A 17007-nucleotide genomic window follows, 5' to 3' on the forward strand; every position below is an offset into this window, starting at 1 on the left:
TATAGGTTCTTTTGGTCAGCTTGGTGTTGGTTTGGCTCCTGCACAAAACAGTTTGCTCTCATATTTGACACTGACAGGAATAAAGAGTAAAAAACACAACAACCAAACTAAAAAAGAGAGATGAGTTAAAGCAGAAGATATTTTGTGTCCCAGAACATGTGATCCTCACCAAGATGGGCAGAGAAAAGGTCTGATTATTGTTGCTGAACTGTGATGGTGAACAGTCTCCTCTGTTGATCCCAGTGTGACTGAAGTCCGTGTGATGAGTGAGGACTGAGCCTGTTGGTCGATCGTCTCTAAACAGGATGTGAAGCATCAGTTCAGTCGTATTAAAGCCCTGAATAAACAGTCCTTCTGTATCTACTGTCTGTGTTCGGCTCCTCATCTTCAAAGACTCAACACAAGATCACATGACCATCAACATAAAACACAGGATTTGCTGCAGATGTTAAAGTGTGTTCTCCATGTGCTGCTGATCATGTATGTTAGTACCTGTAGGATCGATGAAAAGCTCTGATTCAGTTCACTAACCAGGCTCAGGGGGATCACTGGGATATGTCCCCAACAGAGACGTCCTGCTGGGATTGTTTTCCTGCTCTACACTCTGGTGTTTCTGCTCAAAAAACACCAAAATGAATCTTCATGAGCCTACAGATCATGGACTTCTTTGAGAAACTTAAAGAAGACGCTTTTCTTTCCAAGCTCCTTAGATTGAATTTGAACAAAAGATTTGAGGAGCAGAAAAGTTGTTAAAGAGAAATTAAACATATTAATAAATATTCTGTTTATTTTATGTTATTTAGCTGTTTAGGTTATTTTTCTGTTGTGTGTAGCTGCTCTCGTGTCGTACGTTATCAACAGTGTATCAATGCATTCCTATGGGTGGAGACAGAAACACACACCCAAAAAGAGCTCAGAGCAAGAATAAAAGAGGAGGAGACAGGATCAGAGTGGGACAGTGGAGCTTGTTGTTGGTGTCTGTGTGTGAAGAAACTGTAAGTTTGCTTTGTTTCCTCCTTTAACAGTTTGTTTGTTTCTGTTTGGACCTGATGTTCTCTGTCACACCGACACTCTCTCTCCCCTCTGTTCCATATGTAACAGAGGGGAGATGGTCTCTCACTCAGAGAACCAAGGTTACAATGTAACCACACGTTCAGCTCTTGTGTTCGAAATCCTCATGATTATAGATTATTGATTGGCTGGAATCAAACAGTTTGAAGAACATTTATTCGTGTGGCAGTTTCAGCTGCTGCTCACAAATCTGGTAACAGGAACAAGTTATTTCCATGAGGAAGACGTTCGTCTGGGCGCGTTGGCCTCATCGATCATGTGACCGTGTTACTGTTTGGGCTCAATCTGATACGAGTGGTTTAGCTGCAGAGCAGGTGTGACAGGACGATGCTGCACAGCCTCATTGTTCAGGTGTGAGTCAGACTCTTTATACAGTCCTGTTTAACAACCTGTTGTTCCTGTTGATGCATCACAGAGATCAGCTGTGCTAAACTCTGCTGCATGCAGTTACTAGTTTCTCCAGTTTGGTGATGGAAACATCGATGAGACTGTTTCCATCACCAAACATCATGAGGAACACCTCTGACTCAGACTCTGTGCATAAAACCACAAATATCCCCTCATGTCTGTTCATCTGATTCTGTAATGTGAGAAACTGAATTTTGTTCTATCATTAAAGTCCAGACTCGTAATTCTTAGAGGTTGGACTCAGCAGACACTCCATAACACAACATCATCACAATCCTTCACTTATGATTTCATATGATTGCAGTTTTGAACATTGTTGAGTGTTTCAGTGATATGTTTTCATGTTGTTACAGGTCTGAGTGTCAGTGAAACCTGTCAGTTAAAACAAAGATCTTTCACCTTCATTTCCCTCAGTGCGTTTCAAGACGCTAGTGTCATGGTTGCTAGGCAGCCTGACACTTTCTGATTTACATGCGCTCACTTCTTGCGTTGTGCCAAGTTAATTATCCTGAGCGCGCACTGGGCAGGGAGACTCCGCCTCCATTAAAACCAACTAGATGTGGAAGTAGTGACGTTTTAGTTTAGTGCAGAGATGAGTGTCGTTACATTACTGTTCAGTTTGTGTTACAGCGTTTATTGTCCTCACGTTAGACAGGATTATTTCAACGATCTCATGTTTATTTTATCCTCCTGTAACTTTATGAAGAGCTAAACTGTCAGCACTAGTTAGTCCTTCTAAGAACTGTTTGTGAGCTCAGAATCAACAGTGACAAAGACGTGAGTGTCATGCACTGAGTCCTCAGAATTAGGCTGATTTCTAAGTTTCAAGTGTCAATCAACGCTAGAAGCTGGCGTAGCGTTGAGCTTTATTGTTAATTATTTAAAAATATAAATGTAAAAGAAAAAAGGACTAGATGGGTTTTCTGTCTTTAGAAAAAGGTAACATTGGTTATATTTTGTTGGGCTAATTCTGACCAATCGTGACAGTCCAGAACTTTTCCATGTTGCTGTATTCTGTAACAATCAGTGTTGGGACTAATGTGTTACAAAATAACGCGTTAGTCCCAACACTGGTAACACTGGCAAGATGTTGATGGTGAATCTGGAGGTTTGGTTACAGTGAACCTGCGTGTTTAACCACCAGAAGCTTCAGAATAAAGGAAATAATAAATAGAGAAATAAAGAAAGAAAAAACTCATCTGACATGAAAACGTGTTCAGAAACAGATGACCTGTAATTAGTAAATGTGTTTTTTTACAGTACTAATATCGTCTTTATCGCGGTGTGATGATGATGTCACAAGCTCACACATGACAGCTTCATCAACAGTCTGAGTGTTTATTAAAGGATCATTGGACGCTCTGACACAGCTGACTGCAGCCTTTAGCTGTGAGCACACAGTGTCTCACATTTACATTCACTTCACTGTCAAACACAATAACTTTAAACAGCTGCTGTTATCAAGTGAAGATAGCAAAGCTTTCAGGGCTGAGCCCCAGTATTTCAGGATAATGGCCCCAGAGACCACAGTCAGATATGTGGGGAAGTATTTTAAGTTTAAAATTTTCTTTAAGCACTAACAGCAGAGACACAAAGTCGCAGAAAGGGAACAAAGTATTTTAGGTTTGTATTGTCAGATTATTTAATCATTATATTGAACAAATATCTGAAAAAGTAAAAACCTCTATTATCATGAGGTCATCACTACATTCACATGTCATTGATGTGTTCTTTCACACAGATCAGTTTTGGATGTGTGAGGCCCATACACTAAAATCATGACACAAATTCATATGATGTGACCGACAGACTGTTTCTTTTGGTAAAATCATCTTCTCATGTTTTTATAGAAAGATGATGGAAGAACCTAAAGAACAGCCAGTCAAAGCAGCTCCATCAGCAGGTAGGAGATCAGTGGTTTGTATGGATGTATAGACTTCAGGCAGATTCTTTTTTGTAACTGTGATAAAATTCATGAGTCCTAACATGTCCTAAACTTTGCCTTAATCTTTCTGTGGGACATTTTTATAACATGAGAACTTCCAGTCTAAGGAGTTTGGCAGAGAAACAACTGGACTTTTTTGGACTTCAAACCCACACATGAGGTTAAAACTATGCCACCTTAAAATTAAACTGAAAAAATATTAAAACTGAAACAAATGTATTGAAAGTGAAAAAATGATAGCTTCAATTAGCTGGCACTGCTTTGGCATCTGAGGGCACGCTTGAGGGGCGGGGCTTCAGAGCCACATATATTTGCGCACATTATTGCTGACCAGTTACTGTAGAAATCATGGACGACCTAATATCTGCAGCAGCCGCAGTCATGGAGAAACTTGCGTATCTCTGAACGGCACATAGAGCAGGGATGCAGAGAGGAGCTCCAGCGTTTACCAACTGTTTCAAACTGACAGACTCAGGTGTTCTTCAGTATCTACCTGACAGAAGGACCTGAGAGCCGCCACAATATTTTTGGTAAGTTAAACGTGTTTGTAAGCTAATCTGTAGCTAACATCCTTAGCTAGCTTGCTAATATGAGCAATCGGCTGTTGGCAAAACTTGTTTTGTAAAGTTTGTTTAGCCAACTTGTGCAGGTGAACGAAATTAACAGAAACGCACCTGTTTAGGTCAGTAACTAACCACAGTTAATGTACTTTTATTATGAGTATTTTACATTTTTAACACTGACTCTGTGTATTGTTTTTACTAAGTTTGTTTCAAACTTGAGGCGACTTTTGTTGTGATTTGAATTGAATTGAATTGAAATATTCAGGTTAAATAAAACAGTGTGAATCATTCTTATTGAGGTATTGTTCACAAAGTGCAGTACAACTCACATCCTTTGAGAGGGGAAAAAAGCATTAATTAAAAGCATTATTACTTGTTATAACACCTCTGTATGTTTGTGACCACGATGCAGCCTGAACCAGGACTGAAACCTGCTCCATCTGCTCATGTGTGGAGATTTCCATTTACAAAGCACCAACAACTCAAAGGTTAACATTATATTGGAAAATGTGTTGGTATATACGGCTTTAAAAAATAAACAGCTCATATGTCAGCAGAGCTGAAGAAATGTAAGAGAAGAGCTTCAGATCCTGGGTGTGAGAGGACAGAAGAATCAGCTTTATTTCACTTTTAAGGGATAAACTTTATATTTAAGTTTGTGATGGTTCTGTTCTGTTTGTGATTAAAGGGGCTGCCCTCAGATTCAGACCTCAGCACCACCCAGTGACAGCAGACAGATCATCCAACATGTTAACTGCAGAATGAACTGATGAAAACAGTACAAAGGTTAAAGTACCACATGTGCTGTAGTGAAAGCTGCAGCTTTATTGATAAAAACGACGTCAAAAGCATCAATCACTCATGTATCATATGAATGTTGGGTTTTTCTCTGTATCTATTATTGTACGATCTACTGTACAATATAAAGCACCTTCAGGCGACTGTTGTTGTGATTTGGTGCTATATAAATAAAATTGAATTGAATTGAAATGCAACTGTGTCTCAATATCTATCTATCTATCTATATATATATATATATATATATATATCAGCATTAACAGGACCTCAGTTTGGTGTTTCACAGAGCTGCTGATCTCAGACATGCACAGCTTCTGTTTTAAACACTTGATGTACTCAGCTGCTTGAAGAGCACGTTTGAGTTTCTCTGACACAATTAAATAAAACCTGATGAAGGTCAAAGGTCGTCACTTGTATGTCGAACTACAGACTTGATCTGGAATTCTTTCACAGTTTGTTTTTGTTTTGCCAATAGTGTGTTATTTACCATAAAGTGATTCCGAGTCATTTATACCAAAGTAACCAGGAACCAGAGGATAATGCATTTTAAGTATATAACTATCAGCAGGAGTGAATATAATATCTTTAAGTAAAAGTCCAGAGACTCTGAAGACATGTTTGCACCCCCCCCCACTGGATCCTCACCAATTTGTCAATGGAAACAATGGAGTACAGAGGATGCTGTATCCACAGCTCTTCACTGTGTACTCTCACACCTGGACAACAAGAATACTTATGCAAAAATGCTGGTAGTTGACGTCAGCTCTGCATTCAGCACAGGTAAAGTTCTTCCCTCCAAGCTTATCACCAAACGTGTGGATCTTGGATCAGCAACTCCATCTGTACCTGGATCATGGACTTTGTGACCAACAGACCTCAGCATGTTAGGCCAGCCCATAACAGCTCTACCACTGTAACACTGTAACCACAGGCTGTGTGCTGAGCCCGTTCCTCTATGACTGCAGACCTTAGTATGGATCCAGCTCCATCATCAAGTCTGCAGATGACACCACGGTGACTGTCTCATCAGTGACCACGATGAGTCTGCTACAGGGAAGAGGTAAAGCACCTATCTGTGTGGTGCTGACAATAACCTGCTCCTGAATACCAGCAAAACCAAAGAGCTCACTGTGGACTTCAGTAGAGCGAAGACAGACACCCATGTCCCCATCTACATAAATGGCACAGCTGTTGAACGGGTCTCCAGCTTCAAGTTCTTGGCGGTCCACATCTCTGAGAATCTGTCCTGTTCAACTGACAGCTCCAGCCTGGTCAGGAAGGCCCATCAGCACCTCTTTTTGTTGAGGACCCTGAAGAAGAACCACCTGTCTGCTGACATACTGGCTAACTTCCACTGCTGTGTGATGGAGAGCATCCTGACCAACTGTGTCACAGTCTGGTGTGGGAACTGCTCTGTTGGTGACCGCAAGGCACTGCAGCGGGTGGTGAAAACCACCCAATGCATCACAGGTACTCCACTTCCTGCCATTGAGGATGTCCACAAGAAGAGATGTCTATGCCGAGTATGCATGATTCTCAGACTCCTCTCATACTGCCAATAAACTCTTCCAGCTCCTCCTCCCCTCCAGGAGGCGCTACAGGAGCCTTCAGACTAAAACCAGCAGGTTTAGGAACAGCTTCTTTGCCACAGCTGTCAACCTACTGAACTCAGTCCCCCGCTGAACCTTTCTATCCACACTCACCTAACCCTTCTACACTCCTCCTCCCAGTGACCATGATCATTATTGACATTCACCACGTTGGTTACTGCTGTAGTTTTAGGAGACTGTACACTGTTAGTCTGTTCAGAGAGCTACGCTTCCACTACAGTAGATATTTTCATAGCACTCTGTAGATCTGTTTACCTCACAGTGCTTCATCTTTACATATGTATATTTGTTCACAGTATACCTGTATACCTGCCCGTCTGTATAGCAATATAGAACAGCTGTATGCTATACAGATCATCTAAGTATCGGTTACAATATTACTTTTCAGTTTCAATTTTTTCTTCAGTTTCATTTTAAGCTGGCATCATTTTAACCCCATACACCCTAAAATTCAGTATTTGTTGATGAGATGATGAAGTGTTAATTCAACAAAGTTAGAATACAGTGGAACCCCACCTTACGAAATTAATCCGTTCCCGAGGGTCTTTCGTAAGTCGAAAATTTTCGTAAGTCGAAGCACCCATCGCGCCTTTTGAGTAAGGCGATGCTGAACAATAGGCTAAAGGCTAATTGCTAACTAGAACAACAATACATCATTCAAGTGGAACCGCGAAGCACAAGTACAGAAGCCAAAGGGTTGTCACATGATTCAGAAGGCATTATGGGCATTGTAGGCTCAGCCAATCAGAGCCAGCGTATTTCGTTACACGGGCATTTTGCCGTTTAGTGCCTTCGTAACTTTAATTTTTCGTGACATGGGGTATTCGTAAGTCGGGGTTCCACTGTATTTTTCACATGATTTCGACTGAGAGGCATGTTTATGTCTCTTTCTTCTTCCTGTAGAGGAGGAGCTGGCCAGGGTGCGGTCAGCCTTTGTCTGGAGGGTAACAACAGAAATCCTCATACAGCTTCTTGAGGACCTCGTATGTGACACTGTTTTAAATGAGTTGGAGAAAGAATCGATACTGGAGAAGAACCTAGCCAGAGCAGATAAGGCACGCAGCTTCATCGACACAGTGAGGAAAAAAGGAGACAAAGCCTGCAGGATAATGATCAGACATCTTCAGATCAAAGATCCTTCTCTTTTCTCTCAGCTGCATTTAGACTCTGATCCATCTGCTCAACAAGGTGAGGTCATGTATCATATACCATGAATAAAAATGGTCACCTTGCAGTTTGTTGAGATGTGAAAGTGAAACCTCAGAAATCATTGTAAGAAAAAGGAGAGGGCAAGAACGTCATTCTACGGTGAATGTTTGGATTTGTTAAATGCCTGCAAATATATTTTCTAAAGTACATGGAGGAATTTTGATGATCATCATAAACCTGTGAAACTACTTAGATCTCATGTGAGCTGTATTTAATTAAACACAAGTGTTCTTTACTTAACAACCATGCAAACTGATTGCCTTAAAAAAGAAAAGCATCAGTCAAGTGACTTAAATATTTAATGAAAGAAATGCCACATTTATATATAATAAAGTAAAGCCCATGTTTTGTGTGGCCAGAAAGGGTTTACATCATTTTTTGCCATTGTAATTTACAACAAGAATTAAATGTGAATTACTGAATCTCTCTCAGATGCTTCTTTAAATAACACAGCAGTGGGGAACATTATGACACTTCAATGTTGTTATTTTTGGTTACAAAGTTTGGAGAAGAGGCACAGAGAGCAGAAACCTGTTTAGCCTGCACATGTTGGCATCAGGTACATAACTTTTCGTGTGACTATGTCAGTAACTTGGGTGTACTGCTGGATAGCTCGCTCAAACTCGATAAGCAAGTATCTGCTGTAGTGAGATCTAGCTTCCACCAACTGCGCCTTATTTCTAAGGCTAGGCATTATGTTCCACATGAGGACCTGGAGAAGCTCATCCACGCTTTTGTGACCTCCAGGCTGGATTATTGTAAATCCTTGTACTACGGTCTTCCCTCTTCCCTTCTTCTTAGACTGCAAACAGTCCAAAATGCAGCAGCCCGCCTCTTGACTGGTACCAGGAAATTTTGCCCTATTACTCCTGTTCTAGCTAGCTTGCACTGGCTGCACATAAGGTACCGTATTCAATTTAAAATACTACTCCTTACATTCAAAACTATTAATAAATTGGCGCCAAGTTATCTTAGTGAACTTATCAAACCACATACTCCTGCTAGAACACTTAGATCTGCCACTCAACAACTTCTGACCCATCCCAGATCTCGGATGAAGTCCCGGGGTGACCGTGCGTTTGCTCTGGCTGCCCCGGTACTGTGGAATACCCTTCCTCTCGACCTCCGTGGATCTGATTCCATTGAACTGTTCAAATCAAGACTAAAAACCCACTTATTCAATCTGGCCTTTCCCTCTAGTTAATATTTCTTTTATGATTTTATATTATGCACTTTTATGCTCATTTAATTTCTTGTTTGCTCTGTACCTGTTGCTTTCTTATGTATCAGTGACAGCTACCTGCTTGCATACTTAGTACTTGCCTTGGTCCTATTTCTATTATTTTCCTTCTATTCCTTATGTTACTTGTTAAGCACCTTGGCATACCCTTGGTTTTTAAGTGTGCTTTATAAATAAAGTTTATTATTATTATTATTATTATTATATGAAAAGCTGCAAAGCAATGTAGACGTGTAAGTTCAAAACATTTAATGTGGCTGTTTTCAGTAATTACATTTAGGAATTCCTGTAGCCCCTTTTTTGATGAATTTCTGGTAGAATAAGTATATTAAAAACTAAAACATATGATAGGTTCAACAAAGGGCAAAGTACGTCAGATAGCTCCTTCAGACCAGATTTGAATTTTTCCTTCTTTTTCCTTTTCTTGATTCAGATGCTCTTCAGAAGTGTCAGCCTAAACTCAAGTCTGTCTTGAAGAAGAAGTTCCAGTGTGTGTTTGAGGGCATCGCTAAAGCAGGAAACCCAACCCTTCTGAATCAGATCTACACAGAGCTCTACATCACAGAGGGAGGGACTGCAGAGGTCAATGATGAACATGAGGTCAGACAGATTGAAACAGCATCCAGGAAACCAGACAGACCAGAAACAACCATCAGACAAGAAGACATCTTTAAAGACACACCCGAAAGACAGGACCTGATCAGAACAGTGCTGACAAAGGGAGTGGCTGGCATTGGGAAAACAGTCTTAACACAGAAATACACCCTGGACTGGGCTGAAGACAAAGCCAACCAGGACATCCAGTTCATATTTCCATTCACTTTCAGAGAGCTGAATGTGCTGAAAGAGGAAAAGTTCAGCTTGGTGGAACTTGTTCATCACTTCTTTACTGAAACCAAAGAAGCAGGAATCTGCAGCTTTGAAGACTTCCAGGTTGTGTTCATCTTTGATGGTCTGGATGAGTGTCGACTTCCTCTGGACTTCCACAAAACTACAATCCTAACTGACCCTAGAAAGTCCACCTCAGTGGATGTGCTGCTGATAAACCTCATCAGGGGGAAACTGCTTCCCTCTGCTCGCCTCTGGATAACCACACGACCTGCTGCAGCAGACCAGATCCCCCCTGAGTATATTCACAGGGTGACAGAGGTCAGAGGGTTCACTGACCCACAGAAGGAGGAGTACTTCAGGAACCGATTCAAAGATGAGGAGCAGGCCAGCAGGATCATCTCCCACATCAAGACATCACAAAGCTTCCACATCATGTGCCACATCCCAGTCTTCTGCTGGATCACTGCTACAGTTCTGGAGTTTGTCATGAAGAACAGAGAGAGTCAAGATCTACCTAAGAGCCTCACAGAGCTGTACCTACGTCTTTTGCTGGTTTTCTTAAAAACAAAGGGCACCAAGTATGATGGAGGACGTGCAACAGATCCACACTGGAGTCCAGAGAACAGGAAGATGATTGAGTCTCTGGGAAAACTGGCTTTTGATCAGCTGCAGAAAGGAAACCTGATCTTCTATGAATCAGACCTGACAGAGTGTGGCATCGATATCAGAGCAGCCTTGGTGTTCTCAGGAGTGTTCACACAGATCTTTAAAGCAGATAAGTGTGAAATGTTCCAAGAAACAGTCCACTGCTTCATCCATCTGAGTGTTCAGGAGTTTCTGGCTGCTCTTCATGTCCATCTGAGCTTCATCAACTCTGGACTCAATCTGCTGGAAGATCAAACAACTTCCAAGAACTCTGACACAAGAGAATCTGCAGAGAAACACTTCTACCAGAGTGCTGTGAACAAGGCCTTACAGAGTCCAAATGGACACCTGGACTTGTTCCTGCGCTTCCTCCTGGGTCTTTCACTGCAGACCAATCAGACTCTCCTACGAGGTCTGCTGACACAGACAGGAAGTAGCTCACAGACCAATCAGGAAACAGTCCAGTACATCAAGGAGAAGCTCAGTAAGAATCTGTCTGCAGAGAAAAGCATCAATCTGTTCCACTGTCTGAATGAACTGAATGATCGTTCTCTAGTGGAGGAGATCCAACAGTCCCTGAGATCAGGATGTCTCTCCACAGATAAACTGTCTCCTGCTCAGTGGTCAGCTCTGGTCTTCATCTTACTGTCATCAGAAAAAGATCTGGATGTGTTTGACCTGAAGAAATACTCTGCTTCAGAGGAGGCTCTTCTGAGGCTGCTGCCAGTGGTCAAAGCCTCCAACAAAGCTCTGTGAGTAAACATGAACTCATCGCTTCATTTTTAAAATCATGGGAAAGACATCAGAGGTGCTCAGTTCAAAGAACACTGCCTTTGAAGAAAAATATAAAATTGTCACCTGGTCAAATATGATACTTTAAATATTTCACTCCAGCAGGACGTGTCAGCATTTCTGAAATATTTTTGTCTTTAACTCTAATCAAAGCACAATCCAGATGCAGCCTATAAGAACATGAGCTCTGATCCTTCACTGACAGGTTTATTATCCTCAAGTTGTTCACTTGTCTCCAACAATCAGGAGTTTAACTCTGTTTTTTAAAGCAAATACTTGAGCTACCAGACTGCACCTACATCTTTTTCAGATGTTCTTATTTTAAGGTCTGGTTTGTGTCTCACCTTTATTGCAATCCCCAATGTCTCTCTGTTTTTCAAATATAAATCTGTTACCTCAGCGTGGCCAGAACAACATGGTGAACCCAAAATACAGACAAAGGTGAAGGAACTGAATATTACTAGACCTGAAGACTTTATTTACACACAGGAACTTGACACTTTCACTTTTTAACATGAGCTGTGAACTATGGTCAGGTGAAGTGGGCTCTGTGGTAGGTTTCGGGAAATGGGTCTTGGTTTCAAAGATAGTCATCTGAGTCACTGTAACAGAGGTTGAGCAGCATCAGAAAGATCACTGTTGGAGGTGGTAAGTCGACGAGGTTATCTTCAATGTCTTACTTGTCAGCAGCTGGAAAGCAACTTGGGGAAGGCAGGTGGTGAGATCTGAGTGAGTACTTGTTAGCTTTGAATTCAGGCAAATGGTCCAGTAAGTCTAAGAGATGAAAGGCATTAATGTGACTGTGAGTGAATCAAGAAGACCAGCATCCGGGAAAATGTGACTGAATTGTGTAGTTAGTGTGTAGTCGTTTTGTTTTGTTTTGTGTGTCAGTTCTACTAGTGAACACTACAGTTGCTGCAAAAAAGCCACCAAAGGCAGGTGGCAGTGTAAACGCTGAGTGACACACCTGCTGTCAGACATATTTTTTAAAAATGTCCAATTTCTATTTGCATTTCAAGTTCTGAAAATGAGTCGTTAAACATGCTTGTGGTTTTTACAGTCAAAAATATCACTTTCTACTTGTATGTTAATTTTTTTCTGAATTTAGATAAATTGTGCTGTCACATGATATCAAAATGAGATAATAACAGATTGGCAACATAAACAGTTTTTAAAGGTGAAATATAGAGGCCAAATCAAAAGTAGTCGAAAAGGCCAATTATACCCTGGACCCCAGAAGGTTAACAGCTAAAAGCAAAGTTGTCACCAAGTACTGTTTTTATTTGTGTGTATTGCTGCAGCTTTTTTGAGTATTAATTTGGTGCCTTTGGGTGAAATAATGGTAATATGGGTAGGGACGGGTATCATTTAGGTTTTATCCGATACCAGTTTGGTACTGGTACTTTTGAAACGGTGCCGGTGCTTAAACGGTGCTCGAACCGGTGCTTAAAGAATGGAGAACACACACTTTGTCCTAAAACCTCTCATTTTTAGCTGTTTTTTTTGTAAACATATAACAATGTTAGCCTTTTCTTCAACTATAGGCCATATATGGTATCACTATTGGCTGGAATCAATGCTTAATCAATGGAAAAAACACAAACTTTGTCCAAAAACCTCTCATGTTTAACAGTTTTTTTGTGTAAAAAGATAACAATGTTAGCCTTTTCTTCAGCTATAGGGCATATATGGTCTCACTCTTGCCTGGAAGCAGCTTAAACAATGGAAAGCCTTGCACTCGCATGTAACTACGACGGTGTTTGCTAGTTCACCTTACATGCATTAATGTAATAACGTGGTTAGCCTACTCAACGTAAATTACACACGAACAACATTAAGCTGCTCATACAGAGAAGAACGGCTGCTGCATCATCATCCTCATCATTTCTGCTACACTGGCAGGGCTAGGGGCCAGAACTCTCCTCTTCGGGTTTTTGGGGGATGTTGCTAACTCCGGGTCGATAACAGGCACCACACCCACAGTAGATGTGCTCGGTGTGAGGTCTCGCGTCAAGCTATCAAACACGCCGCATTTCTCGGCTTTTAAAAAAACGCTGTGCATCTCCCGGTGTTTCATCGGATTTGAGGTGTTACCTCCTTTGACAGTATCACAGTATCAGCTTAAAGCGCTTGTTGCAGGCTTCTGAGTTTGCATCTTTTGCTGTGAAGTACAGCCAGACTTTTGACCGCTTCGCCTTGGACATTTTTATTCTGTGGCTCCGCAGAACATAGGTAGCTGGCCCCGCCTACTACCCTCAGAAACGTAAAATGATTGGCTAGAATTCAAAGTGTATGACATCTCAGGGAAAAAAGCACCAAAATAAAGCAATGAAATGTGCGCTGCTTTGAGGTCTGGTTACTAGCTTTAATGTCAGAACCGGTACCCATCCCTAAATATGAGTGATCCATATGGTCACAAAGAATAGCCACTTGTTTCTGTGCTACCAAAATGTGTTTATCGCCACCTACACATTAAACTACTTAAACAGTGCTGTTCTCCATGCCTGTCTGACTTGATGTTATTAGCACAAACACTTTAAAGGTGATCATTTAGGACTTCAGCAATAATACAGACAGCAATGTAATTAGCAACAAAACAGTTTTATTGAGAATTAACTTAAAAAACAAACAGAACGGGGGGGGGTGCTGGAAAAGTTTAAAAAGGAACCTTGAAAGTGCTTTAAAATTCCTTGAATTTGACCCTGAAAAAGCGTACAAACCCTGTGATTACCCTCTGTGTGGGTTATGGAATTCAATTCAATTCAATTCAATTTTATTTATATAGCGCAAAATCACAACAAAAGTCGCCTCAAGGCGCTTTATTCTAGCCAAGGAAACCTGAGTATGAGTGGTTTGTGAGGTGCATGAAAAGCAAAAAAGGTAAGTGTTTTCTTGTGATTGCCAGGGGTGACAGGCTCGGTGAGTTATGTGAGGGGACACTCAGTTATTTAATGACTTAGTGGGAATGGGCGGATTAAGGGCGCATAGAGAGATGTTTAACTGTCTCGCTAACTCAGACTCCATGCGGTTCTGATTGAACAAGAGCCTGAAAGGTCTGGTTAACTAGCACAGAGACTTGGAGTTGCAATCTGTTTTTTTTTTCTTTGTGTTAGTATCCTCCACCCTTATCCCTGAAAACAGACAGGTTCATGGTGTCGCGAAATCAATCAATGTAGAGCGGTGAAACAAACCACGGAGGCCCCAGAAGAGTGCAATCAAATGATGAGTTTATTAACACACAGGAGAAGAAATATCAGCATATGTCTTTTGACAAAAATACATGTTGAGAACACTTTTAAAGCAGTGGGGTACACACCCCTCCACTTCAAACTGCTCACACTATGCAACTGAACCGCATTAGTGCGAGGTTAAGCTACCGTAGGGACATAGGAACTACTTCCGGTAGTTGTCCAAAATAAAAGCTTCCCCATTAAAATCAGCCGTAATGCTCCTATTGTGAAGGGCAAGCGGAACGCGATCCTACCGGTCAAACTATGATCACTATTTTATTAATCCTCGTACCTAATTGTACACTACAAACTCATCTACTTTAAAGTAAACAATCACAAGCATCACATACAACATACAGAGAAGGTCTGATAACGCAGGAATGACGTTATGGACATACGAGCGACCGTACATGCGTCAACAAAGCTAAACCAGGATAAGCTAACGACATAGGTTAGCATAATAAAGGAGGGTGCGTTGCATGCGTGGCCTACCGCTCCAACTACGGACTACATTAGCTCCTGAATGGTAAACAGACTACAGTACTGACACAAACAAAGGCAAAATACAACACAGGTCAATACTCACTTGACATTTACACACATAACATCCCCCCAGAATCAGTGCACCCCCTCCGGACCAAAACTGCTCATCCGAAATTATACCCACCTTACTAACCGGATGATGTCAATGAGCTTATATAAACTTATAAACACCAAGGAAACTATTCTATGAACTTTGGGGCCTTTTATACAATTACAGTGAATGGTACATCTTGTAAATGGCTAAAAACAGACACACAACTTCCTATTTCTATAACACCTTGCATACATGGCAATAATTTTGAGCCCAAAGGGCCCCGCCAGTGTCCCAGGTTTCCAGAGAAGGTTCAGGTTCCAGGTACCTGAAATGGGATGTAATTCAATTAAATTTTATTTAAAACGCCAAATAACAACAACAGTCGCCTCAAGGGACTTTATATTGTATATTATATGATTGTACAGTAATAGATACAGAGAAAAACCCAACAACCATATGACCCCCTATGAGCAAGCACTTTGGTGACAGTGGGAAGGAAAAACTGCCTTTTAACAGGAAGAAATGTTTGGTGTCAAGGCACAGATCCATACAGTCTCCGTATTTCAGCTTATTTCCTTTATACACACATTTAACAGGAACACTCAGCTGAGACTGAAGAAGTCACCTGGATGAGTGATGAAACATTTCTCCCACTGAAAGTGCTACGTCCACGTAACTGGCTGCTGTCCTTCATCGTGCTTTATGAAATCATCCAATCAAAATAAAGTTGGCCTTTAGGGAAAGCGGGGCTTTAAAGGGGAATGAGCCAAAGCAGCTTTGAGACAGAAAATGAAACGAGAGTCTGCACCAAGTCCAGGATGTGATACATTATTTATAACTACATTTACAGATTCACACATATTAGAATTGATAACGTGACCAGCAGTACTGTAGTAACTGTAATACTGCAGTACTCACAGGCCTGTGCCAGCAGACACTGAACTACTGTCACTAAATCAACCTGCTCTTTACTGGTTTCCATTTACATACATTAGAATAATTGTGTTTAATTTGAAATATTTTTCTTCTGTTACACTTAAATTCTTGAACATTTTTTTTATTTAATTGTGCATTGTAGTGTACTCATTTGTACACATTTGATTACTTAGGTTCAACATATAAAGAGATTTTATTTGATAATAAATATTATTGTTTTGTTGTTCTTGTTGTTTTTTTCAGGCTGAGCAACTGTAACCTGTCAGAGGAAGGCTGTAAAAATTTGTTGTCAGCCGTCAGCTCCCAGTCCTGCAGTCTGAGAGAGATGGACCTGAGTACCAACAGCCTGAATGATGCAGCAGTAAAGCTTCTGTCTGCTGCAGTGGAGAGCCCACACGCCAAACTGAATATTCTGAGGTCTGACCGATTTGTATTCTTTTTGTTTGTTTGTTTGTTTCTTTTGTTTTTAACTGAGAAAATAAATAAAGCAATTTAAACAGTAAAGGTAAACTTGATTAATTTACTGTTGTTTCATACCACATCTGCTCAGCATAAAACAACAAGGATTCTTAAAATATAAGATTAGTTATTGGACCCTGATTACACTTTAACAGCAATCTTTGTTCATGTTTTCATTTTCAGACTCAACATCTGTGAACTTTTAGAGGAAAACTGTGAAGCTGTGTCTTCAATGCTCAGCTCTCAGTCCTCTACCCTTACAGAGCTGGACCTGAGTATCAGAAATGTGCAGGACTCAGGAGTGAAGCTTCTGTCTGCTGGACTACAACGTTTAAACTGTAAACTGAATACTCTGAGGTCAGATCAATTGACATTTTGTTTTTTCAAATGAACCAATTAAACATTTTGTTCAAGTTCATCCATATGATGTTGTATCTTAGTATGTTAGGGTTTCCTTCAAAAATAAAAAGATGGCATGCAATATAATAATATAATAACAAACTTTACATAAGTATTATAGATTATCTTTTATTTTTCAGACTGAGCGGCTGTCAGAGAGAAGCTGTGAAGCTCTGTGCTCAGTCCTCAGCTCCCAGTCCTCCAGTCTGAGAGAGCTGGACCTGAGTAACTCTGACCTGCAGGATTCAGGAGTGAAACTTCTGTCTGCTGGACTAAAGAGCTCACAGTGTGCAG

The 17007-nt window shown here is 40.8% G+C and overlaps 1 protein-coding gene across 1 annotated transcript; it reads left to right on the plus strand.

Annotated features, from left to right (window-relative positions):
* Positions 1–856: 856 nt before the first annotated feature.
* LOC112844699 (nucleotide-binding oligomerization domain-containing protein 2) lies at positions 857–16656 on the plus strand. Its single transcript, XM_025904328.1, has 6 exons — positions 857–995; positions 3330–3382; positions 7299–7583; positions 9278–9659; positions 16099–16272; positions 16578–16656. Exons 2-6 carry the CDS (start codon positions 3334–3336, stop codon positions 16654–16656), a joined length of 969 nt encoding a protein of 322 aa, XP_025760113.1. The 5' UTR covers positions 857–995; positions 3330–3333.
* The last annotated feature ends 351 nt before the right edge of the window (positions 16657–17007 follow it).

Source organism: Oreochromis niloticus, unplaced genomic scaffold (genome assembly GCF_001858045.2).
Source record: "Oreochromis niloticus isolate F11D_XX unplaced genomic scaffold, O_niloticus_UMD_NMBU tig00000768_pilon, whole genome shotgun sequence".
NCBI classification, from domain to species: Eukaryota; Metazoa; Chordata; class Actinopteri; order Cichliformes; family Cichlidae; genus Oreochromis; species Oreochromis niloticus.